At 38.4% G+C, this 27,849-nt stretch overlaps 1 protein-coding gene across 6 annotated transcripts in view; it reads right to left on the reverse strand.

Annotated features, from left to right (window-relative positions):
- Window positions 1-27,849, reverse strand: part of INTS9 (integrator complex subunit 9) — a 104,244-nt gene that overhangs the window by 28,319 nt on the left and 48,076 nt on the right. For all 6 annotated transcript variants that reach the window (XM_008544014.2, XM_008544012.2, XM_008544013.2 and 3 more), the window contains 3 exons: window positions 26,169-26,255; window positions 10,120-10,240; window positions 9,190-9,324 (listed from right to left, as the gene is read on the reverse strand). In XM_008544014.2, the coding sequence (XP_008542236.2) occupies window positions 9,190-9,324; window positions 10,120-10,240; window positions 26,169-26,255 (343 nt within the window). The remainder of the gene's footprint in view (window positions 1-9,189; window positions 9,325-10,119; window positions 10,241-26,168; window positions 26,256-27,849) is intronic.

The following is a 27,849-nucleotide window of genomic DNA, read 5'->3' on the forward strand; positions in this document are numbered from 1 at the left end:
ATTTAGGAAATACCACTGACTCAATGAGGGAAGGAATGAATAAACAAATACATGAATGCATGTAAGTAGTGTATGTTATTTTTGGGAGAAGGAAATACTCTGCAGAGAGAAGCTGTGCTGCCAGATAAGAAGCAAAACAGCAAGTGTGGAGAGAAACAGACAGGAGTCCAGCCAGTTGTCCAGTCTCTTCCCTCCTTGCTTCATAGGATCTGCTTACTGAGCCCAATTCTACAAACCGATCACGAACCACTCGCAGCTCAGCTTCCCCGCTGTCCCCACCCCCAAATGTTAGGTTTAACCTCAACTGGTTGGCACCACGTCCAAAATGAGGGCAAGAGCTTCATTTCCTCAGGACCGAGCTGAGGAGGTGCTGCTGTGGCTGTGGGGTACCTTGGGGCTGCAGCCATGGGGAGGAAAAGGTTTCCTGTCTGTGGCCCTGAGGAGGGAGCCGTGTGCTATGGCTTGTCCTGGACATTTCTCTTAAGTAACATTTTGGGGACGTGTCTGTGTCCTTTACCCAGGAAGAGTGGGCCCTCCTGGACATATCCCAGGGAAAGCTGTACAGAGATATGATGCTGGGGAACATCAGTCACCTGGTCTCCACAGATGAACTGAGGCCCAGAGAAGTGAAGTGATAATTTTCATGCTGCCCCTTCTTGAGTGAAAGGGTCAGCCCTCGGCCCAGGCCTGGCTGTGACGTACTGGGCTCTGATGCCTCACAGAAGAAGAGAGGGGAGCACTGAAACGCAGGTGTTCCATAGGAGCTAGGTGACCAGGGGAGCAAAGGAATCCTCAACCTGCTGTATCGAAGCCTGAGTTTTGTGGATGCAAGAAAATGTCTTTCTGTTGACTCCACATATCCAGCTCTGCCTTGTGCATGAAGGTGAGCAGGTGGCTTTAATCCCCCAGTTCTTCAGGAGAGAAAGACAGACACTCCCAGAAAATTCCCAAAGACTGACCCGACTGTAAGATCCCACGAGGCCAGGCCTGGAGGGAGAAGCAGCGGCCTATAGCCATTTCCCAGGGATTTCTTGAAGGAAACTAATTTTACATCAGAAGACTAAAGAGTGGCTGAAAAATGATGACATGCACATCTACATGCAGATTTGAGCAAGTTACAGATTTATTACAATAAAATAAAATACATTAAAAAAACCTTTTACCGTAGAGCATTCAGATCAAAGCACTGCATAAACAACAAAACATCTGGGGAATTTAGAGGGAAGAGAAAAATGTTGAAAACAAAACAGAGCAAAACAAACCTGCCCAAGAAATGCCTTAGCTCTAAAAATCTGATTCAAGGAATCCAAATTTGAGATGTTTTCTTTAGATTTAAGAGAGGACTCTATACTTATTACTGCCAAAGTCTTTAAGACCTCCAGAAAAGAAACCAATAGGAGCCCCCCCAAACTCGAAAGGGAGAAGGATCAGTATGGGGAAGCAGAGAAAACACTGGAAGTGTGTGCCAAAAGGAGACCTTCTCTCAGGCCAGCTACCAATCTCTTTGGCAAGAAAGAATTCCCATTGTGAACATCATAAGTTTCAGGGAATTGACTGGATAGAAATTTTCAATTAATTTTATTTCTTAAAAAAAAATTCTTCCCAAAGTTCTAAGTGAGAGATTCTTAACCTGATAATTAACAGTGGGCTTCTGAGGACTCTTTAAACTCAGTCTCCAGAGCATCAGTGCAAAATCCTGTGTAGGTGTGCAGACATTTTTTAACAGTTCTCATTAGATTCTCGCCATCAGGCTTTTGGGTCCATGACCCACAAAATGTTAAGAAGCACTGCTCTAAGGCAGACGCTCCCATATGGAGCCCTTGCTTTCAAAACCTCTCTCCTCTCATTCTCCCTCATAACCATCACCAGCCTTGCAAACCAGAAGACCACTTATCTTACCCTCAAGGCCAAAGGTTAAAGGGGAAGGAAATAGCTTGTTTACTGGCTGAGCTTGGTCTTGCAAATTTGCTCCAGGCCAGAGACCAAGGTGTAGGAGAATCTTCAAGGCCATGAGGGCTGATGTGGGGGACAGACCCCTTTCTAGGTCCTTTCTGTGGTCAGGAGAAGGATGGGAAAAAATCAAAACAATAAGCAAACCAAACCCAAACCCACTACTAATAGTAACAACAATAAAAAATATCTACCACACACTACAATTTTCCATACTTCAAATCTTAGCCTTGCATGAGTATCAGTGTCCTGTACTAGATCAGTTTTGAAAACTAACCAAAAATTCCGTAGCTCCCCATGTCCAGGTACACGTAGCTTTTGCTCTATTGTGCTGGTGATTTTCACGTCTAAAACTCAAGTCCCACTCCTGAAGTCAGGCAGAACTGCCAGGAAGTTATTGAAATAATGAGTATTAAGTTGCCTTTTCAAACTACCATCAGAGAAAAATTGGTGTTTAAATATAGGTTCACAACCCACAAGCAAATGCATTAATTTGATTTCCAAGGCCAGAAAGCCTTTGGCCCCAATAACCAAAAGTGCTCACTAGTTGCTGCTAATGCACTTCTGGGATCTATCCAATGGTCATTGCTCGTTTTGCTCGTTAGTGTTACTGTTTTTAAACTGGGTCTTATGCTCTCTTTTTGGGAAGACTGCACATCTGTTTGGAGTAGACATTTTTTTCGAAAAAAAGTTTTTTTAACTTAAAATAGTTTAAATGTCTAACAGTGAGAAATAGCTAAATAGTTTATTGTACATCCATAGGATCGAATGCTAAGCAGATATCAAACATCATGTGGTGGAATACTAATAACCCAAGGCAAGTTCATGAAATAGTTAATCAGAAAGAGCAGTAAAGCAGGCTGAAAATAGTTCTCTCTTAATATTAGGATTATTACAAATTTTTATTTTTTTCTCTGAGATTTTAGTATTTTCCAAAATCACTACAATAAGTACAAATTAATGTTTTAATCAGAAATATAGAGAACTAAGATTATTTTAAAACAAAACAAAACCTTCACTATGTTTCTTGATAAGATAGAGAGTGAACACAGCTGCTGGCTCTCATCTAGAATCTAAACTGAGGGACAGCCTAGAAATAAGGGCAACTGAAAAACTACAACAAATTCCCAGGGAAACTATGAGTCCCGGAACGGGGACAAAATGGCAAGCAAGAACCATAGAGGCCTGGGCATTGCAGGATGAGTAGAGGTTAGGAAAAGGACTCTGTCCTTTTTTCTCTCCTCTAGGCTGTAGTTGGCAGATTGTGGCCTTCTCCAACATACTGTGAGGAAGAAAATACCAGAACAGTGGACTGATCACTCACAGAAGTTGCAGGCTGACCTAACAGCCCTTGCTTGTTCCCTCATGCTACAAGGCTAAGTGGTAACACATTAGGGAGACAAATTCTGGGGGAAAAAAAAACCAGTGTTTAGAGCACAGGTACAAGAGGATTTCCCTGAGGGTCAAGCAGTAAGAGCTGACAGGGAAATAAACCAAGACCACTGAGGTATGCAACATTGATTAAACATAGTGAAGTAAAATCCTGTCCCACATGGAGAATTAATAAACCAGATCGAGTAGTAGAATATGTATTTTTAAAAGTCCACATACAAATAAAATAAAAATAAGTAAGTAAAACAAAAGTGAGTATGCAGAGAAATATTAGGAAATACTGTGTCTGAAAATATAGCCATTGAAATAAAGAATTCAATACATAGGTTGAAGAGCAGTATGGATATAGCCAAACAATGAATTCATGAGCTGGAAGATCAAGCTGAGGAATTTTTTCAGGAGGCTTCAAGAAGGAGATTGGAAATATAAAAGAAAACAGATATAGAAAACATACAAGTGTCAACATCTATATACTAAAAGTTCCATAAGGAGAAAAAAAAATCAACCAGAAGGAATAAATAATTTAAAAAATGATTAAGAATTTTTCTGTGTTAAAGGAAATTGAAAGATCTTACAGAGTATTATGAAAAACTACACATTTAAGACACATCACAGTAAAATTTAAGAACACTGAAGATAAAGCTAAAATTCTAAAAGCAGATTCCATAAAGGAACACAAATCTGACGGGCTTTGCAGTTCTTAACTGCAACAAGGGTAGAAGTGGAAAACAAAGTAACATTTTCAAAGCTTTATGGTTCAGAGTTCTTTTCCTTTAATTTTATATCTATCCAAACTATCATTTAAATGTGAGGAGAAATTAAAGATATTCTTAGTAATTCAAGGCCTCATAAGGTTTACCATTTGAAGACCCTCTTGGTGAAAATTTCTCAAGTACTCCTGGAAGAACAGTAAATCTAGGAGGATTATGAGATATATAGGATGGTGGGGGTGGGGGGGGTGAACTCAATAAATCTCACTGTTATCTAAATAAGCAATATATTCACTACCCTACGTATATTCTAAATAACCCAGAACAAATTCTAGACAGTATCAACAAGGTGAGCAGGGAGGAAAGTGGGAGGAAGGAAGAGGAAAAAGATGGGAGAGACAAGAGGAAGGTGTGGCTCTGGAGGGAAAGATACAGATATTAATAAGGTTAAGATACTCACAGGAAAAATAAACAAAGGGACAAACCAGAGGAATAAAAATACAATATATATGTTCAAACTTGCAGAAAGAAATTTAGCTTTCTAAAAGAAGGCAAGAAAGGATGGGGAAAAGAATGAAGTAAACTAAAAAACATGAAATAAGATGGCAAAATAAGCCCCAAATACAACAGTAATTGCAAGAAAACATAAATAGGCTCACCAATCAAAACAGACTCTTTAGATTAAAAAAGAAACAGTCCTTTACTATGTTGTCTACAGGGATTCACCAGAAAAGGACACAGAGAGAGTGAAAAGAAACAGATGGAAGAGAACAGCAGGCAAATATGGAGGGGGAAAAGTCTGGCTTCCAATGCAGTTTTGACAGGGGAAAAAAGCAAACAACATCCTAATAAAAGGAATAACTGATCAACAAAACACAATGATCATGAACACATTTACCAGTGAGCATACAGCTTAAAAATATAAAAAGCAATAACTGGTGAAACTATAGGCAGAAATAGATAAAACAACAAATAACATACCCTTTTCAGAAACTGGCAACTAAGCAAAGATATGAAAACTTGAATAACACAATAAACTCAAATGAATAAATACATAGAAAAATAGAAAAATTTTCATTCAAAAGTGAATACAGTCTTTTCCAGCACACATAGAACATTTACAAAAAGAGACTTGTGTCTCAAAGTAAGCCTAAACAAATTTCAATGAATCAGTCTTCTCTTATCAAAATGCAAAAAAAATTAGAATCCTGAAACATAAGTAGGATGTGACCAAAGTCTTATCTAACCCTAAATCTAACCATACTGGATGTACTAGAAACAAACAAAAGTACTAGAAAATAACCTTTGGTTAGATAAATCATGAATATTACGAAGGCAATTATGATATACTTCAAGATAAATGAAAAAGCACTTCCTATCAAAAATTTAACAGTTAAATAACATAAGAGAGAAACTAATAGCTTTAAATATACCTATTGAAATGCAAAGAAAGACTAAAATAAATGAGGTAAGCATTAAAACAAACACAAAAGAGTAAACCCAAGGAAGGAAATAATAAAGGGCAGAACAGAGAATGGAAATACAACAAAAACCACTGAAAGGAAAATCTTTTTCTTTGAAGAAAATCAGCAATGTAGACAAACCTCTGGTGAGTCGGATCAAGAAAAAAAGAGAGGTGATAAAAAGGAACAAAATTTAGAATTAAAATACAATTAAGCAAAAAAGTTTAAACAAATGAAAGGGTAATATAAATAATTCCATGTGTATGACTTTGAAAAACTAGGCAAAATGGACAAATTTCTGCCAAAATTGGCACAATTTTGACCCAGAAAATATAGTTCAACAACCATGAAAAAAAATTAAAATGGTAATCCCAGGCCAAGACAGTTTTATGGGGAATTTAACTTTAAAAAAAAAAATCCCTATCTTGTATATTTCTGGCATTAGGGAAATAGGCATAAGGCATAAGGTGCCCAAATCATTTTATGAGACTAATGTACCTGGATTCCAAACAAATGAAGACAGTACAAGAAAATAAGGTATAACTCTATTTTTCACTTATGAATACAGATTATAAAATTCAATAAAATACTGACCAACTGATTCCAGGAGGGTATTTTAAAAAGAATAAATTGTGATCAAATAAGATCTATCCCAGGAATGCAAGGATGGTTAAATGTGAGAAAAGCTAACATTACAATTCACTACATTAATGGTATGAAGAAAGCAATCACACGATTATCTCACAGACTCATAAAAAGAATTTGATAAGGTACAACATCTATATCTAATCTTTAAAAATCAGAAAATTAGAAATAGAGGAGAAACTCCTTAACTTGATAAATAAAAACAAATTGTAAGCATGATATTTAACGAAGAAACTACAAAAGCATTCCCTTTAAAATCTGGTACAAGACAAGGATATCACTTCTGTTTAACATGGGGCTACAGAGCTTAGTTATAAGGTGGGAAAAAGAAATAAAGGATATAAGGATTGGAAGAGAAATGACAAAATTGTTACTTCTTTGCAGATAATATTATTATCAATAAATATTGGAATTAATATGAGAATTCAGCATGCTTGCTAAATATCAGATCAATTAAAAAAAATTAATACAGAGATCTTGTGCTCAGTAAAGGCTAGTTCTCTTCCTCTTCCACGGGATGCTGTACTTTTTTTTGGCTCAATTCTCCTGTAACTCTCCAAATATTCTTATTCAAGACCATTTTTCTTCCTTCTACTGTTTATTGGTAAATGTTTCCCAGAGCTTAGTCTCTCACCTTCAGCCCTTTATTTATATACTTTAAAAAGTCTGATGACTCTCCAATTTGTCTCCAGGCTTGCCTTCACACCCAAGTACCAGCTCTGTATTTCCATCATCCAATGTTCTCTCAAATTCCTATTCATCACACTCTCTACCTCCTTCTGAAAACCATGACCGCCCTGTCAACTCCTCCTCGTCAACTGACTAATGTCATTATCACCATTCTCAATGTCATCCAGGCATGAAATCTCCAACTTTTATTTTTCCTTCCCTGAGACAGTGGGCATTCAAATGTTTGTTAAATTAAAGATGTGCCAATGTTTTCTTTAACTTACCTTTCCATTCTTACTGTCTCAGATTTAATCCAAAGCCTCATGTCCCTATGATTCTCTGATCACTACAGCAGCCTGCTATATTCTTCCTCGCTAGTGAGGGTTCCACTCAAGTAGACTAGTGGTTGCCATTTTCTGTAGAATTTAACTTTAAATTATCACTGCCGTAATCACATGTAAGCACGTGTAAATAATCCATAAACAAATGGGTGTGGCTGTATTCCAACAAAACATAATTTACAAAAAGAGGTGAGGGGCCAGATTTGGTCCATGTGCCATAGTTGGCTGACCTCTGAAGTAGACTATCAAGTCTTTTCAAACCACTTTTCTTATCGCTGCTAATTCAATACAGAATCCAATTATCTGGGTAACAGAAAATCTAATTTATTTTCTTTTTTACATACAATACTGGTTGCCAGCTAGAAATTAAAATTAATTACTTAGGTATGTTGCTCATTACTTTCAAGACCTTATTTTCCCTTTAAATTTATGGACCTTGTAAGAATAATTTACTGGAAATTATATCAATAGTACTGTAAAGGCTTTGATCTAAGCAGGACAAATCGGAAGAGCTGGCAGCCAAGCAATCTTTCTCTCTTTTATGGAAGAATATATCAGGAATGATAGAAGCTGCCAATAAAAAATTTTGATTCAATGAAGCAGATCAAGATGACACTGATAGGCTTCTGATTTTAGTAAGCGGGAAAGGCCCAGAATTCTGCTAGCTATAGGAAAAAATAGCAACTTGTCCCCTCCAGACCTTGAAATGAAACTTGATTATAAAAGAAGGCATGAAAAAAACAATGCAGAGTGGCAGCTCGGAAGCATCTATTGTTCTAGATTTACAGCAGTCATTCTTTTCCCACACTAAAATGGGATACGGGCTGCCCCAAGTTATCTATCTATCTATACATCTATCTATCAGCTAACTATCTAATCTCTCCTGCTCTCCTGTACAAACATGGAAAGAACCAGGATTTATGAAATGAACAACAAATTCTTTACAAATACCTAAACTAGAATAAATAATATATTTATAACAATGTTTATGTGCTTAGCTTCTTGCCAATATGACTGTTAAGGAATGACTAACTTGAAACTTTCCAGTAGCTTCCCTCTACACATTAAAATAAAATCCAAATCCCTCATCATGGTCTACAAAGTCCTACATGACCTGGCCTCTGCTAATCTCTTGGACATCTCTGCTAACTACGCTGCGTATGCGGCAATCACAATGGTCTTCTCTGCTCTGCAGACATGCCCAGCTTGTTCTCGCTTCAGGTGGCCTTCACCTGCCATGTCCCTGTAGTGCTTTGCCCTCACAGCTTTACAAGGCTCATTTCTTCAGGTCTCAGTTCCAATGAGATCTCCCCCCGAAGCTTTCTCTGACCATCCAATTTGAACTAGTCTCCACACTCTATACATAATCCTGCTTTGTTGTTTTCAGTACTTGTATCACAATCTGAAATTACTTTGCTCACTTATTTTCTGCACACCATCCTCTCTCCATATATCAACTGAGCATAGATCCATGAGCAGGGACTTTGCGTGTGGGTCACCATTGAATCTCTTACACCTAGAAGAGTGCTTGACACATAGTAAGCTGTTAGTAAATATTAAGTAATTAGTATCTGCTGAGTAAATGAGTGACCATCTCTGTTCCACATCAGGCTACGGTTACTGGAAGTATTGGGAAATCTCAGAATCCTGGAGGTGACCCTAAAGGCAGCAGGATCTTACAGAGGAACTTGCAATCCTAAATCTTGGGATACAAATAATCTAACTTTGATAGAGTGTCTGTAAAACATAAAGTTTCAGTTAAACGATATGAATAAACTCTAGAGATCTGTTGTACAATGTTGTACTTATAGTTAAGAATAATGTACAGTTAAAAATTTATTAAGAGGGTAGATCTCATTTTAAAGTTTACTTACCACAATAAAATAAAATTTAAAAAAAGAATATATGTAGAAACCAAAATGAGGAAGATTTAAAAACAGCTGATGGTACTCTGGATCCATTTTGAATTTATGTTAAATAATTAAAAAGCTGAGTTGTTAAAAGAGAATTTAGAATTACCTGGGGGTGTGTGGTAAGCAAGGAGGATCCAGAGACATAAGATACTTTCTCGTAATGGGACTGGATAATCCAGTTGGAACTTCCAAGGGCATAGCCAGAGCTGAGAGGAGTCACCTGGACTGCACCAAAGAGCTCCTGGAAGAGAACCACAGCAAGAACGTGTGCTGAGCTGTCAGTGATGCAGTCATACCAAACAAATTTGGAGGAGAAACAACAGAAATATTCTTCTCCACTTAGAAACAGAGACTGTTTTAAAGTAAATCAGAAAGTTTAAAGTAAAACAGAAAGACAATAGAGACCACAAGGTACACACAAAACTAATCCTTATAGTCTTTACTTGTCACCTTTGTGAAAGTTTCAGCCCATCCACATGTCACCAGACACCCAGGCCTCCCTCATTAAAAGGCAGAGATGATATATTACCAAATAGACCAAAGAGACAAATACTTGGGTTTTCTGTTTTTCTTTTCAGGTTAGGTGTTAATCTCTTGGTCATTCTGTACTGAGTGGCTCTGGGCACAAGTTAACAAAAATGGGCACCCTTACCATTATCAGGTAAGAGCTCAAAAGTTATACTTGCCAAATTGCTTCTTAATCTCTTTTACGCTCTCTGTTTCCTAGTTCACTTGTCCAAAATCTGTAAATTAGTGTCCACTGTTCTAATGTGAATAGGATGAGATGCCTTTTTCCTCACTTGTTACATGCTGGCCAATGTAATGCTAGCGAGTGACAGGAACATGAGGGTTAGGAAAGAGCACTAATAGCAACCTGGGAGGAATGGGGGGAATGGCAGACGCTCTGTCTTTTCACCTTGTTCAAAATTCTTAGTGACTGAATGGCTTAAAAAAGGGAACTAGAAGGTCTTTCCAATGAAGAACGATATGAATCAAAAGCATTCAGGAAATCATTTAAAATCATATTAATACTCACAATTTTCTGAGAATATCCCACCAGCTGGATTTTGCTAAGGGCAGAGTTCACCTCTTGCATTGTATAGCATCTTCTCCAGGTTGATACTTCCACTGCATCCTTGAGAGGAGAAGGCAGCAGCCTGTAAATGCATCACAATGCCAATTCTTTATGTTACAGAGGATTCCTTTCAAGCAATTTGTCCATTTTATCTAAGTTGTCCAATTTATTGGCATGTAATTTTTCACAGAATTCCTTTATAATCATCTTTATTCTGTAAGGTTGGTAGTACTGCCCCCTTTTGTATTTCTGACTCTAGCAATTTGAGTATGCTCTCTTTCTTTCTTGGTCACTCCAGTTAAAGGTTTGTCAGTTTTGTTTATCTTTTCAAAGAACCAACTTTTGGTTTCATTGATTTTCTTTTTTTTTTACTCTCTATTCTGTTTATCCAGCAGATAGCTGGATATGTATATATTTTTAAAATCAAGTCTGATAATCTCTGCCATTTGATTGAGATGGCTAATCCATTAACATTTAATATTATTACTGATATAGTTGGATTACAATTACCAATTTAATTTTTGTTTTCTGTATGTCATGTCTTTTTTTCCCTCTGTTCCTCCTTTACTACCTTCTTTTGGGCACTAAGTGAATATTTTCTGATGAAGCCTTTTAATTTTCTTTCATGATTTTTCACTATTTTTTTTTAAAGTTCTTTCCTTAGTGGTTGTTCTAGGGCTTACCATATACATCTTAATACAGAGCATTTCCATATGACATTTCAAATTCTCTTCCCTGTTTACCAAATGATAAATGAAATAAACTTTACTCATGGCCCTTTTCAGCTACAGAAAAGGATTGGGTTAAACACAGATGAGGCATGGATTAAAGGGGAAAATAAAACATCATCTGTGACATTTCAGACCAGCATCAGTAGTATCCCTTAAAACAAACAAACAAAAATTTGTCAATAGAAAAACATTTTATCATTTGTTCCAAGAGAATCAAGAAGAGACCTGAAGAGTGACTTCCCTGAGACTCTGTACAATAGAGGTCGAGGAACTTTTGGTGAATTAAAAGTGTGCATGAGCTCTGCTCTCTCTCCTGAAATACCAGTGAACTATCGTAAAGGGCTTCACACACACACACCCTCAGGACAAAGAGAATGAGAGAAGAGATAATAGCAACAGTATTTTAGTAAGTGGAAAGTAGAAAGACAAATGATAAACGACTTAGCAGACCCAAGAAAGTTGAGGTAACTTAATTTATACTGCAGAATCCACAAAATGCTCAGCAATTATAAACAACAGGTATGTCTGGAAGTTAGGTTGAAGGTGGGCCTAAAAACAAGAGGATCTGTTGAAAAAACTGATTAAGAAGCAGAACCTTCCAGTTCTCCTCACCTAGTCCCTATAGCTCAGCGCTTACCCCTTCCCCTCCCAGGCATGGCACCAGAAGTTATTCTCTGGAGAGAGGAAAAATGAGTTTGGACTAGACCATCCACAACTAGAGGCAGCTTTCTTAAGCAAAAGTTTATACACTGACAGTAACAATTTTCTTCTCCTCATATGTCTTCCAGAATACTATCAGTCAGGCTTATATCCTCCAGGATAGGAGACTGAAAGAACCTTCTCTGAACAGTTTGGTCAGCACTAAAGAAAAAAATCAACTAAAAGATACCAAACACGGGGTCTCATGATGAAACAGCCCAATCAGATTAGGTTATAGTAAAGTCTAGACTTCAACAAGAACTACTCATGGCTCAAGGACTTTGTAATCAGTTTTTTAACGTCCAACTCTTAAACATGAGCCAATAACCAAGGATTGACATACATTTGAGAAAAGTCTCTAAAATGAAATCAAAACAAATGGAAGGAGGAGGAGGAGAAAAAATAAATTAGGCTGGTAGAATAAAACTGTAAAAAATACTGTCATTACTATCCTTAGAGAGATAAATATATCTAAGAAATGAGAAGCAGCTTATACTAAAAAAGAGGAGCATTAAGAGTATAAAACAGCTCTTGGAAACAAAAATATGACAGCACATAGACAATGAAAGCATGTCAAGAACATACTGAAGATTCAAAATAAGCTACAAACATTTAAAAATTATACAAGACATGAATAACTACCTAAAAGAAAAATCAGAAAAGCTTAAAAATGAGGTGAAGACTCAATAAAGAATTAGAAATTTAGGGGCCGGCCCTGTGGCCGAGTGTTTAAGTTCGTGCATTCTGCTTCGGCGGCCCAGGGTTTCGCTGGTTCAGATCCTGGGTGCGGACATGGCACCCCTCATCAAGCCATGCTGAGGCGGCATCCCACATGCCACGACTAGAAGGACCCACAACTAAAAATATACAACTATGTACCAGGGGGGCTTTAGGGAGAAAAAGAAAAATAAAATCTTTAAAAAAAAAAGAATTAGAAATTTAAAAAAAATTTTCAGAAATGAAGAATAAACTAATACAAGAGTGGATAAACACAATAGGTAATGCTGTAAGAAAACTATAGGAAGAAAAAACTAAACACTAAAAGAAAAATGAAGAAATGAAAAGAACATTCTGCACACCTGGGAATACTGACCCAGAAGAACTAACACCAGATATATTCTGGGAAAGTATAAAGAAAACAGAAAAATAAACTTTTGGGCATCTAGGAAAAAAGAGCAAGTGACTTACAAGGGAAAAAATATTATATCAGAATTTTTAACAGTAATGCTGTTTTACTAGGAGAAAATAGAGTAACATATTTAAGACATCCAAAGAAAGAAAATCCAAGTCAAGGATTATACATCTAGCAAAACTGACTTTCAAGGTCAGAGCACAGATAAACAATTATTAACCTGCAAGAACTCAGGGAAAATTGTTCTCGTGACCCCATCTTGAGATATCTCCTGAAGAATGAGTCTTAGAAAACCAAAATGACTCTAGAAATATCAATAGATTGGCTGGTAGTGAACATTAAATATATAAGTTACTTGCAGAAGTAAGGCCAAGTGAACGTTAAAATGGAGAGAGGGTAGGATGTAATGGCCATATGTTCCGATTATATAGATATAGTAAAAGTATAAAAAAAATAGAAGGAATATATATGCTCTGTCCTCCAAAAAGGTCTAGAAACAATGACCAATAAGTAGTAATGAGCATTGCTAACAAGCAGAATGGGAACTTAAAATTCCATTTCCCACTAAAAGAATCCAGAGTTTCTTGGAGGAATGGGTGATTCCAGATTTGCAGGGAATGTAGAAAGAGTCTTAAACATCCTGCTACACTAGACAGCAAGGAAACAATCAAAGACTGCAAATGTCATAATAAAGGACACAGTGGACAACAGGAAGAGACTTTCACTGTCCAAAGATGAGACAATCTGAGTTGGAAAAAAGACAGTATTGCATGGCTTGAAATCCATGATGCATATGTTTCAGAGTGGGTTGTGATTAGATTGGGGCACAGAGAGGGCCTTTTGATTTACTGGAAATTTTCCGTTTTTTCACCTGGGTGGTGGTTATAAGGTTGGTTGCTTTATAATAATTTACTAACTATATATTAGTCTTCTGTGTTTTTGGTATTTGTGTTTTCTATTACAATAAAAAAGGTTAATTTAATAGAAATATTTATGCCAAAATAAGAAATATGATACCAGAAATGAAAAACTCATAGATAGGCTGGGAGATAAAGTTAAGAGAATTTTCCAGACAAAAGAACAAAAAAAACCCCAAAGAGGAGAGAAAAAATTTGAGTGCCAGTCCAGGAGGTTTAACATCTAAATAACAAGAGTTCTATAAAGAGAGAACACCAAAAAGGAAGAGGAAATTAAAAAGTGAAGGAGTTTCTTTTTTTTTTCTTGATTTTCTATATTGGGCAGTGGGGGTGAGGGGTCAGCAAACACTTTCTATAAAAGGACACAGACTTTTTTGTTGTTATTGCAGGAAAAGCGTTTAATAAATTCACAGGCATTCAGCCACCAAATTATGAAACATTTGGAAATTCTATAATCATATATAGAGTGGCTACAATAAAAAAACTGCTGGAAACAATCTTTTCTTTTTAATTAAAAAAAATCAGACATATAACATCGTGTAAATTTAAAGCATACAATATGTTAACTTGATACATTATATATTGTGGTATGATTGCCATTGTAGCAATAATTAGCACCTCTATCACATTGCATGATTGTCCTTTCTTTTGAGTAACTGTAAGAATTAAGTCTAGTCTCTTATCAAATTTGATGATTATAATACAACATTTGGAAACATTCTTGAATGATAAAGTGGAAAGCATATCCACTTGGAACTGGGGAGAACACATGATTACTGCTTTTACTACGTCTAGGCAGTATTATATTGCAGGTCTCATTCAGACTCACAAAGCTAGAAAACATATATATGTATATATACAGATGACCCAAGGATTAAAGTGGAAAAATGAAACTGTTATTACTTACAGACATGATTTCCTGTGGTGACAAAACTAAATATATTGTTATTAGAATTGATAAAGATATTTAGGAAGACTGCTAATTACAAATTCAACTGCATTTGATACATAAACAACAATCAGAAAAATTCTAATATTAAAAATGGTTACAATAGCAAGATAATTATAAAATGGTGAAGAATAAATCCAACAAAAATACACAATATTTTTTGAAGAAGATTAGAAAAGGGAGAGATATTTTCAGTTTTGCAGACCATATACAGTCTGTCACATTATTCAACTTAGCCGTGCAACATCACAGACGACATGTAAATGAGTGAGTGTGGCTGCATGTCAGTAAAACTTTATTTATAAAAAACAGCAGCAGGCCAGATTTGGCCCATAAAACAGTGCCTTGGCCCTCGTGCCACCTCTGTTCCAGATTGAAAGGGTCCACTAAGTACTTAGCACATGAATGAAAACGGTCCTTTGGAAGGCACATCACGACCTTAAGGAACAAAGAGAAGATTCTAAAGGTTTCCAGAGAGGAATAAACAGGATACATATCAACGATCTAGACTCAGAATAGCACTGGACTATCAACAGCATTCTGAAAGCTAGAGGAAAACACAGCAATGCTTTCAAACTTCTAAGAGAAAATTACACCTTAGCTGGATTTCTATCAATTAGAGTGTGAGGTTAGAACAAAAGTGTTTTACACATGCAAGGTCTCAGAAAATTTACCCCCCATGCATGCTTTCTCAAGATGTTGTTCAAGGATGTGCCCTGCAAAACAAAGGCGTAACAAGAAAAAGGAAGACCCAGAAAACAGAGCTTCTAACAGAAATAAGATGTGAAGAAATCTTCAGGATAACGGCGGTGAAAATCCTAAACTGACAACTGTGCAGCAGGCCCGAGAGCAGCTGAAGTCAGACCAGGGGAAGAGAGAGGGCTCTGGGAGAGGAGTGTTCAAGAAGATAAAACTGTTGGAATACCTACTAAGTTTGAACATACTGAGGAGAGACTTATACAAATGGGGGAGAGGTTAGAGATAAATTATGAATAAGTACATAGAAAACTAAACAAATAAGCAAACAAGATACTAATTCAAGGGAAAACAAAAAGTTGTGCATGAAAGAAAAAATAATCCTAACAACATTATATGGTCAGTGAATTGCATTTATACAGTCATGACAATGTAAACACTGAATAGAGATTTAGACAAAACAGTACATAGACCACGTTGTCCCAATTCTCTTTACTTTTGTTTCTCCAGCAACAAAATTTCAATAATGCTTCTGCATAAACAGACACATGAAGATTTTCTTATTTTACTTATCCGTCCTAAGTATATTGGACTGCTTTAGGTTTTACAATATCTAGTCAATATTTACTTAACCCTGGCCATAGCATTTAAGTCCTGTAAGGGATTAACAGGCACAACATAAAGGCCTCTGCTCACAAGGAGCTTAAGTCTAAGAAAATTTTACAACAGCACAAGGTAATAAGAGATGTCAAAAGCCATCAGTCATCCTTGCCTGCAGACTTGCCTTCCCTCACAGAAGGGCCTAAATGATATATTAAAAATGCAAATCTACACACACACACACCCCCTCTCTCCTCCCCAACTTCAATGGCTCACAGTACATTCAGGATAAAATCTAACGCTCTCAGCATGACTTCATAAGGCCCTTCTCTATCTGGGTCCTTCCTCAGCCTATAATCTGTATACTGAGCCATAAATGGCTACTCAGTGCCAGGCTCCCTCAAGACTGTAACCTCCTCCATTGTCTTTTTCATATTTTGTACGGACAATACCTACTTACTCCTGTTGTGAAACCTGGACCATTTGTCACTTTTTCCCAAGTCTAGGCCAGATGCATACTCTTCGTGCTCCAGTCTAGGCCAGGTGTGTACTCTGTGTGCTTGAGGCTAGGCCAGGTGCGTACTCTTATGTGCTCCTTGGGAAGAGGCCTGACCCCGAGCATCAGAGACAAGGAAGTGGTACAGTGGTACAGAAGCTACCTTTGGATGAAGCTACTGGCAGGGGCCCAAGCCACTGCTTCTCTTCTCCTTTCACATCGTTGTAACTGTCTGCCAACCACTTTGAGGAAGGAGAGGTTTCTCTCAGAGGCACTGTGACAAAATGGAAAAAACAGACCTCTTCACCTGTTACCTACTGGCCTCTGGGCCCTAGTTTCCTCATTTGTAAGACAGGGAGAATATCACCCTCACGAGGGGTAAATGATACAATGCATGTGTCTGGCACAGAACAGATGCTGAGTAAAGACTGTCTCCAACCCTCCCCAACACACACAGCCATCACAGCCCCAGGAGCACATGCATTTTTCAACATTGCAGTGGACTTCAACCCAGGGTGATTTACTTCGATGAGGAGCAATGACTCCGCACTTGAGTGGTCAAGGCACTGATCTAGAGGGTCCCAAGGAAGAATCCGAGCTACTCCTCTGCTTTAGCGCCTTCTTTAAATTCTTCCTGATCAGAGAGGACACGGCTCCTAGGGCTGCCCTTCACAAAAAGTAAAGACTTCTCACTTTGGGCTGAGTAGGAACAGAAGGGTTGCTTAACTTTACGCCAGAGCTGGAAGGCTATCACAGGAGTGGCTAGAGAGTGGGGAGGATGATAAATAACACTTGCAGCCCAACCATATCTCTCAGCCCAGCTGAATTTATTTTACAGTATCCTCAGCTTTGCCAAGGCCCTGCACTGAGTCACCTCTCTTAGAGGCTGAGCTAAAAACTCATACACAAGACCAGATTAGAACTCCTTTCGTTACTGCATGCTTCCTTCCCCATCCTTTGGTAACGGCCAGTATTGCCATTACCCAAACAACACTGGGCTTTACTTTATTCCCTCGATGGCCCTTCCCAGCACACTCTCCCCTTCCCATCTAGGACAATGTCTTGCAAAAATTAAGCAGATTAAAATCTGGAATAGTCTTTTTCAAAACAAGGCATCTGGTTACTTTAACGTTTCCATTCTCTGCTGGTGATTAAACAATCATACATCTACCCTCCAGAGTAAGCTAGCAAATGCTCTGAGCCCTTGGTAAGGGAAAGACAGAAGACTGAAGATGTGAAATATTTACTACTTTTGTCCTCAACAATTCAGAACCTATTTCTAGAGAAGCTGCTGGAGTATTTCAGGCGGGGAACAAATTACCTTAAGCAAAACAAAAGACTTGTGAAAAATTCAGGTATATCTCAGCTTGGATCTTTTCCTGTCCTCCTTTTCAGAGTAAAAAGCATACTAATCATAAACTTGTGTTCCAGAGAAACTTAAGAAAGCATTTGTTTATACAGAAACATTCATGATGATTTTTGATAACCAGTTCAGTAGAGTACTGTTGGAAGGTGGATATGAGTCTTGTTAAACAATCACAATAACAAAAACAATAATGTCTTTTTATGTCATTACATATTATTCACACAGTAGTATCTTTTTCATTTTTGTATCCTCAGCACCGAGCACAGTGCCCAACATAAAAGACCCTCAAAAGGGAAAATGTCTGTTCACTTTTTACCCCAGGAAAGGTAAGAACCAGCAGGTCAATGGCTAATGAGGCCTATCTCAAGCGCACCAGTAAACTTGGGTAGACATGGCTTCTACGACAGCGGGCCAGGTGGTGAAAGTGTCAGGAAGGAACCAAAGAGCGAGACAGAAGAGGAAGGCTACGCAGGTCCCAGCGACTCTGGGCTCGAGTGTGGCCTGCTCAGTTCAGGGTTTTGTGGCAGGCAGCTTCTGATATGGCTCCCAAGGACCCCTGCTGCCCGTCTTCACCCCTTTGTGTGATCCCCTCCCCCTGAGTGTGTGCTGGACCTAATGGCTTGCTTCTAGTGAAGAGAACACGACAAAAGCGACAGGATGTCACTTCCAAGATTCGGTTACAAAGGACTGTGACTTCCATCTTGCCCACACTCTCTCTCTTGCCCGCCTGCTTGTTCGCTCTGATGAAACCAGCTGCCATGTTGTGAGATGCTCTGTGGAGAGGCCCACGGGGCAGGGGGCCCTAAGAGAGCTTCAGTCCAATGCCCCTGAGGAACTGAATCCTGCCAATAACCACGTGAGTAAGCCAAGAAGGGGATCCTTCTCAGTGGAGCTTCAGATAACTGGAGACTGTGGTATTAATAACCCATGGTTATTAATAAACTACGAAGTTTTCTGGGCCATGTTCTAGTATAGTGGGAATGTTTTAATACCTTACCTAAGTTTGGGCTTTTCTCAGGTCTCCTCAATGATATTTTTACAAACTCTAATTTTCAGAACTTTCATAGAAGGCTGCTCTTCATGTCACATTTAACTTGATTTTTACTTCTTTTAGCTGCAATATGGAGCAATTTACTTAACCTTTTTTCCTCCATGTTTCTAAACTAAGGATAAAAATACTTCCCTCACAAACTGTTGTGAGGATTATAGCAAATGAGTAATAAAATATACAAGTATCAGTTTTTTAAAAAAAATACACATACGAGGCCGGCCCCCTGGTGTAATGGTTAAGTTTGGCCTGCTATGCTTTGGCAACCCAGGTTTGCTGGTTCAGATCCCAGGCACAGACCTACACCATTCATCAGCCATGCTGTGGCAGCATCCCACATATAAAACAGAGGAAGATCGTCACAGATGTTAGCTCAGGGCTAATCTTCCTCAAGCAAAAAAAGAGGAAGACTGGCACAGATGTTAGCTCAGGGTTAGCCTTCCTCAGCAAAAAAAAAAAAAAGTTAAAAATATATATATACATATGATATTCAGTGCACATTAATTCCCTTCTCACCCTTATGCTTAAATTCTTTGGCTATCTTATTCTGGCACCTTATGTACTAGCTACATCTTTCAGATCTAAAACTATTTAATAATTTCTCATTTCTCTATCTGGACATGTCTAGCGGTTCCCTTTTTCATATAGGTTTGGTGACTATATTTTCACAAATAAGCAATTTCGATAAATTTTCTATTAGTTAGACAAAAGATTTAGACTAGGAATTAGTCAAATGTATTGTTGGCTTTTTCAAAGAACCAAGTTTCACTATTCTTTTGTACAATGTTAACTGTCAATTCTTCTCTCTCCTTCCTGCTGTGCCTTGGCTGATTTTAACCAAGTTGGTCACCTCTCAAACAATCCATGTTGCCATGTTTTTGCCCATAGTGTTCCTTTATATAGGAATAATCTCTTCCCTCATTCAAACTCTACTTAACCTGCCAAGCCCAGCCTAAGATTTGCCACTTAGTACATAATCTTTGCTTGACAAGCTCCTTGAGTACAGGCAGTATGTCTTAAACTTTTGGGGACACTTTTCTACAAAGTTATCATAATGCCAGGCACTTGGTAGTTAATCAACAAATAAATCTGAAGTCCTCTGAACTCCAAATTTATACCCATAAATTCCTTTTGCTAACTCTGTTTCTGACTCTTTCCAGATACGTAGTTACTTTGTCATTATTTCCTTCTATCTCCTAACATCTTGTCTAACTTAGCTTTCCCTAAAACTCTCCTTATGTTTACTTGAGGCCATAATTATAGAAAGGCATTTATAGAGCCACTCAAAGCCATTAGGATTATTGGCTGATTTAGGATAAGTCGGATAAGATAGCCCACTGGGAACTAGTTCTGTTTTTTCTGGCTTTCTAATTTATCAAAGTCAAGTTCTCACAGTCTAAATGTTTCATAAGTCCTTTCTAAAAGATTTAATTGTTTTGTTTTGTTCTTATCACACTTGAATGCTTAATAAACTTTTTTCCCAATGCTTTGACATCATGCCAGAGCTTTGCTGTCTCTTCTTGCATCCTCCCAGCATAACAAGTAGCACAAGATCATGTGTTTTTCTTAAAGAGTAAGACTTTAAGTCTATAGGGACCACTTAAAAGCTTATAAATAAAACATTGGTTAGGCTTTTTCTAAGTGTTTGATGAATGAATGGATGAATAAGACAAATATAAGAAGAGAATATAGACTATAAGAAGCAGAAAAGTTTTGTTTTGTTTTTTGGTGAGGAAGATTGGCCTTGAGCTAATATCAATTGCCAACGTTCCTCTTTTTGCTTGGGGAAGATTGTTGCTGAGCCAACATCTATGGCAATCTTCCTCTATTTTGTATGTTGGATGCCACCACAGCATGGCTTAACAAGCAATATGCAGGTCCATGCCTGGGATCTGAAGCTGTGAACCCCAGGCCGTTGAAGTGGAAAGCATGAACTCAACCACTACACCACCAGGCTGACCCTCAGAAAACTTCTTTTCCTCTCATTATAGCAAACTGTGCTCACCGTAAACGTGGGTAGGGTAGGGGTGAGATGTGTTAGCAGAGTGCTGATCTATTTAGACTTTACCAACAGTGGAGCCTGAAAACCAAGCATTTCTCAATATTAACCAGAAACTAGATTATAATTCTTGATTTATGTATTAGATCAATTTATCTCTAAAAAGTACAAAGGCAATAGCTTAGGATACCAAAGCACGTTAGAACAATTCTCGAGAGTACCTAAACTATCTTTGCTTTAATTCTATCCTCATGAAAAAAACTCTTATCTATAATTTGATTTCTTAAGTGGGCTTGCCAAGCAGAACAGAGTGTCCTAGATAGATGAACCATTCTAGTTCTGGAGCTGGGCAGATGTCTCAATATAAAGTAATTAAATGGAATTTTTGTTTGTCAGTCAGTATCCTAGGAGTCTGGTTAGCCGGAATCAGTCCCTGAGATGCAAATCTACACTGAGTGAAATGAAATGATTCAGTTTCTGGAATTGCAAAGCTGAAGCACAAGCTGTGATGACTCCATCAAAGTACTGCCACTCTGCAGGATATGTTTAAGGAGCCTCTCCCTTGGACATCTTTAAAAACTATAACATAAGTAAACTTACAGATAATTTAATTCAATTCTCTTATTTTACAGAAAAGGAGATTGATTCCCAGAACCTGAATGACAGTGCTAACCAACTAGAAGCAACAGTGGGACGAGACAACAGTTTTCCTTCTACTATACAACCTTGCTTTCATCAGCAAGGGCAGCGTCTGAGGAGAATTCGGCTGGGGAAGGCAGATGGGTCCTGGTTACTGAAAGGGGGTTACGTGAGCCTAGCATATCATTAAAGGGGAAAAGGACGCCAGTGTTCACTGAGCACTTACTGTGTGCCTGGCGCCGTTTTAAGGACTTCACTCCCATTACTCATTTAGTCCTCACAGCAATCCTGTGAAGTTGCTAATAATATTACTGTTTTATAAATGAGGAAACAGAGCCTAGAAGAAACAAATTTCTGCAGCTACTAAGAAGCAGATCTGAAATTCAAACACCAGTCTATTTATCCAAACCTATAACTTTAATTTTCCTCCTATTTTACATAGTTAGACCTGATAAATTCCTCTATAAATACCCAAGGAGTGTCAGAGTAGAAGAACTTCAACCACAATACGACTTTTTTTTTAAAAAAAAACGTCTTCTATAAGGTATGAACCCACCTTTTAAGCTCTGAGTACCGAAAATTGCCATAACATTTCAGTGAGGAATATATCAATGCAATAATTCCTTAATGCTTGTGAGAGGATTATGACAATATCTTGTAATGATTTATCCTTAATTATAATTGTAGATTTCTAGTCTTATTAAAAAAATGCTGCCTTCCTACAAAAAATACTGGAGGCTGAGTTAGTTTCTTAAGTGGAATATTCTGCTTTAAATTTTCCCGTTAAGAAACTAAACTTTGAAGTGAGTGTGGGAAAGTCAGAGACGCAAAAATTATATTGCAAGAGATTCTCCTTTTCCTATCCTTCAAAATCTCTTTTTCAAGAAGAGCAAACTGCAGCGTCAAAATGAGGAAGAAGGATAGCTAACTTCTATATAAATCTCAAGGAGCAGTGTCAACTGAGGCGGGGAGTCAGACAGCTGCCAACAAGCAAGAATAATCATTATTTTGCTATATATTCTAATACTAAATCAAATGCCGATTCAAACTAACTTCAAATGATTTAAGGGAATTTGTCAGATTCCTTTGACCAATGAGTTGGAAAGATTTTCATTTACTGTTTTCTTTAGTTGATGGGCTTATTAGTAACTTAAGCTACTAAGATGCATTAATTCCAAGCACTTAAGGAAGAGACTGACTGTGTAAAGTTTAAATATAAGTGAAAAATTGGGGGCCTGAGGCTCAAATCCAACTCACTGAGGTGTTTTGCTTGGATCCTACAGGCATTTTATTTTAATGTGTGAGCCAACATTTTAAAAAGATTAAAAAAAAAATCACATTTAGAACATCCAGATTTTTGAGCCTCTTAAGAAAAGGAAGATTTGGCAGCGACAGGCTCACATTCCCATATGGCCACAATCTGCTGAAGCTGAGTGTCAGCTGCCCCTTTAGAGCGGTGTGGTCATAGATCCACCGTTCCTGGCAGTCCACCTCATTCCTTATCTTTTCCATCCCTGGAGGCATCTGAGTTTGTGACCCCTACTTTAAAGGAAATGAAGAGGGAGAATGCAGGAATTAAAGGCAAAAAAGGCAAAAGAACGAAAAAATAAAGAGAAGACACAGTCCATACCACTTGGGGAAAATGTCAGTGTACCAGACAGCAAAAAAGTGTTTCTCAATACAGTAAGTCACAGTACTTTGGGACACTAGATAAGAACTGGCTTGTGAGAAGGAGAAATTAAAATGTGACGTTAATCCTTCAGCATAAATGTTGCCCTAATGAAGCACTTTCAGTATTCCGGCCCAAGATGAGATTCTAGGGGACTATTTCAGAAGAACTCTTCAAATCCTTCTACTGCTTCTAATATTTATGATGAGTTTATCCAGGAGAAAAAGAGGACACAGCTTTCTTGGTTTGTCTAACACCTCAGCATATTCTTTACAATAATTAGATCCTTGTCTTTATCAGTAACTATGGCTCAGCTCACACTCAAAAGGCAAAACAAAATACTTGACCAGGATCAGAAATATGGTCACGATGCAGGAAATAATGAAATACTGTCTTTCCAAATTATTCTCCTTGCTCCTCTACCAAGTGCTTTCAATGGTTTCTGATTTTTGCCCACCAGGGTGAGATAGCAAATTCGAGGTTTTATTTCAACTAGCACTTTTTTTTTTTAAAAAGGGAGATTTCCTAAGTATCTTACGAAATAACTTTTTCAGCCCCTCCCTAGCCCTCTGTTCCTTCAAGTTCCTCATCTTTCTCCCTAGTGTACAATGGCATTTCTTTTGTGAGCTAGTTATCTTGTTGTATTTTACACAGAATGGGAGGCTAAAGGAAAACTGCCAAGAACTCTACCCAAGGTCACGAAGAAAAGGCAAAATACGGACGTGGAATTTCCTAAGACTTGGCCCAGGGTTTGAGAGTCAGGAAACTGTGACCTTTGAACATCATTTCTGGTGTGCCAAAATTATTTGTGGCAGAATATTATAAAGGGTGTAAACTTAAAAGGAGGAAGTAAAGGAACCCAGGGCATACGTGTTCCACAGGCAAAGAAAACAAAGTCCTGAGGTTTCTAAGGAGGGAGATACTCTCAGAGAACTGGATCCATGTGGTCCAGTGGGCACATGGGAGACAGAAAGAAAAGGGGAAGGAGGTACAGCAATGGGCAGGAGGAAAGGGAGCTGAGAACAAGAATGCAAGTGAGGAGGGGAGGGGACCCTGTACTAAGTGGTAGGGCAGTGAGATCAAGGAAGCCATTCATGTACACACAGAACACTCAGACGAGTGTGTGTCCAGAAAATGTTTCCTAACGTGAAGCCACACAGACACCACAACCCCAGTGAAGGAAACAGAGACATAAAGAAGATCCATAAAACACAGGAGAAAACGTGCAGTTAAACATACTTCCTCCTCCCCTCACATGAGAGGGGCTCACACGCACACAACAAGAGGTGGCCCAGCACAGTGGTTAAGAGCACGGACTCTGGACTAGACCAGCCCAACTGCCTAAGTTTGAATCCAGATCCTGCCGCTCACTAGTTGGCTGACCTTGAGCAAGTTACTTAACCTATTTGTGCCTGTTTTCTCTTCTGTAAAATGATAACGTTAAAGAAGTAAATGAATTAAAACATTGAGAATAGTGTCTGGCACACACAAAGCGCTACATAAATTAAACAAATAACATGTATACAAAGGAAGGCATAGAGGAGACCCACATGCTCAAACTCTGAAACAGTTACAGTATAAAAGCATATTCTCTTTGCTATATGTACATATTCTTGTAGAAACAATAGCCACAAAAAAATAAGACAATCTAAAGTTTAGATAACCAGATGGCTAACAAATCACTGACCTAGAGGGAAAGAGAACTCAGTGGCAAGGTAGCTGGCAAAGAGTGGATTGGGTAGGAGTGTGTGGAAGATGCGCCACTTAAGAAGGCACAGGACGAGTTTTGACTCTGGACTCTGGATGCCAGGCCTGGAAGGCTGGGACGACTATGGTGCCTGGAGGGGATGGCAGCAGCTGGGTTAGAGAAACTGCGGTATCAGACTGACTGGTGTCCTCTGCTGCCAATTAAATACGAGAGCATGGAAGGAGAATCAAGCCGTCTCCTTGCCTCCTCTGCTATATTTCTACCCACTTCACCTCTTATAATCTGGTCTCTGATCCCAGCGCCCTACTGAAACTAACCTCTGGGATTTCCATAGCCGGAGGCCTCATCTCCATGATGATATTTATGCAGCATCGGACACCATTGACAAGCCTGGGAGTTGGGAAACTTCCTTTTTCCCTTGGCTTCCTCTCAGCTCTTCTTCTACCTTCTTAACTACAGCTTCACAGCCTCTTTCACAATTCTTACCAATTCTTTTCAATTCTATCTCAGAAATTTCTTTTACATTAGACTCTTCATGCTCATTGCTACTGCCTTAGTTCAGGCCTTTGTTCTCTCCCCGAGGTTTCTGAAAGTCTTACCTGGTCTTCCTGCCCCCATCTCTGCACTCCCATCCATCTTCCATGCTGCACCCAGAGTTACTTTTCCAAAACAAATATGTGATCACATTATTTTCCTCCTTATAAACCTCCACTGATGGACTTCCCACTCAGAATAATATAAAATTCAAACTTTACATGTTAAATTCTTCACTATCTTGTTCCACCTTACCTCTCTAGTTTTCTTTTTCACCTCTTGACTCTACCCATTCTAATTCACCCTGAATTTCTCACTGTTCCCTGCATATACTATATGCTACGATGCTGTGCCTGGACCCCACTTCCCGACCTTTTCTATCTGGAAAGTCCTTTTCTTCCTCCAAGACCCACCTGAATTGTCATCTGCTAAGGAATGTCCTCCTCAGCTTCCCTAAGCAGAAAGAGTTCTTCATTTTCTGAGTGCCTATGGCACTGTGATCAAGCACTCTTATAATACATGCCATCCAAGATTGTAATTTACCTGTTTGTCTGATTTCTCATTTACTCATGAGCACCTCAAAGACAGAGCCAATTGTTTTACTAATTAGTAAAAACCCCTGGGCCCAGCACAGTACCTTGCACATGGCATGGCTTTCTCTCAAAATATGCTGGTTGAATCAAACATAGCCCTTTCATAAAATAGGGAAAAGAGAATCTTTAGTTCTAACAGTGTAAATGTTTAAGCATAAAATAAGAAAACAAATGAGACTGTTTTGCAAAACCTCAGGCTCTGCTGTGAAGAGAACAGAAGGGCCTATCGCTCACCGCTGAATATCCTTGTTCTTCCACAAGGAGGCAGACTGAGCCTTGGGCACTCTCTCAATGAAATTCACCAGCTCTTCCATGAGAAGCCTGGATTTAAACAAAAAAAGTGAAGAACGCTCATGAGAGGAACAGAAAAATACCACACACTGTAGCCAAGAGAAATAGGCTTGCCCACCTTCCGCTGCCCAATCACCTTTCTCTCCGTTGCACATAAACTTGGGCACCATTTCACATAAGGCAGAACAAAGGCCTAGCCTTCTCATTGAATTTCCATGCTCAAAATTCTGAATGTAAATGATTTAATTCACCTTTAAAACAAGTCTGGCGCATTTCTTGTCTCTAAACACTGAAATATATAAGCCTATGGTTTAACTCTCTCTTTTAAGATCTCTGCCTTTATGTAACTAAAAATACAAAAAGAGAAAAAGTTAAATGACTGTGAAGTACCTGATTTTGGTGGCAGCTGGGATGGGGGTAGGATTGTTTTTTTTTAATGACGATATTAAATGTACGTTTCAAACTGGTAAAATAAGTCTTCGTGACACTGTTTTAGGAATTGACAAAATTCCATGTGGAAGAATACTCTAAGAACTAATCCTAAAAACCTATCAAGGACCTGTAAAAGGACAGACTCTGCAGATCACCAGATGGATTACCACCGAGTCACAAGCAAGGGGATCTAAGAAATGCCTCACTCAAGTAGATCAATGATCCACAAGCTCTGAGGAAGACATGGTACAGAGAACTGTGAGAATCCTGAACAGCTAGAGGATGACCAAAAAGCTAGAAACAGATTTTCAACATTTTTGAATCCCCCTTTATAACCCAGTATAGATGATCCATATTGACCTAAATCCTCTCCCAATCAAAATATAGATATGGCAAGCAATAAATTTATTAGCATTTTAATGCTGAACAAAACTTCATTTCATTTCCATTTATTTATTTATTTATTCCTAATACCATCTCCTCCTTTCATGTTGAAGGAGCAGTACTAGTTCCAGCATTCGAAGATCTGGGATCCAGGCTCATTATCGTTCTGGCTGTCGCTTTCAGGAGACCAGTCTGGTGTGCCCATCTTTACACTTTAACTTTTTCAGACTAGAGTCTAATGTTTTCAGCTTATTCTCCCATTGAAACTGATCCATCATCCTTTTTTTCTTTGCTGAGGAAGATTTGCCCTGAGCTAACATCTGTTGCTAATCTTCCTCTTTTTGCTTGAGGAAGATTTGTCCTGAGCTAACATCTATGCCAATCTTCCTCTATTTTGTATGTGGGTCACTGACACAGCATGGCCACCAACAAGTGGTGAAGCTCCACGCCTGGGAACCAAACATGGGCCACAAAAGTGAAGCACATTGAACTTAACCCCTAGGACACAGGGCTGGTCCCTGATCCATCATCTTGAGTGTTTTACTTTTCTATAATGTCTCTTCCTCAGATCCCTTATGTTTTTCTGGATACACTGCAGGTAATGTGATTTGACACAAAAACAAAGACCAATTTTGTTTCACTTCTAGTAATTCTATCTTGTTGGACTTCTGCAAGACACTAGAACCCAAAGCTCAGAGTCTATATTCGACATCTAGATCTCATATTTTGGGTCTAGATAGTTTCACCTTATACCATACTTGTTAATTTGCTTCAACACAATTCTGTTTTCTGGGGTAATTTTCTTCAC

This window comes from Equus przewalskii, chromosome 2, assembly GCF_037783145.1.
Source record: "Equus przewalskii isolate Varuska chromosome 2, EquPr2, whole genome shotgun sequence".
Taxonomy (NCBI): Eukaryota; Metazoa; Chordata; class Mammalia; order Perissodactyla; family Equidae; genus Equus; species Equus przewalskii.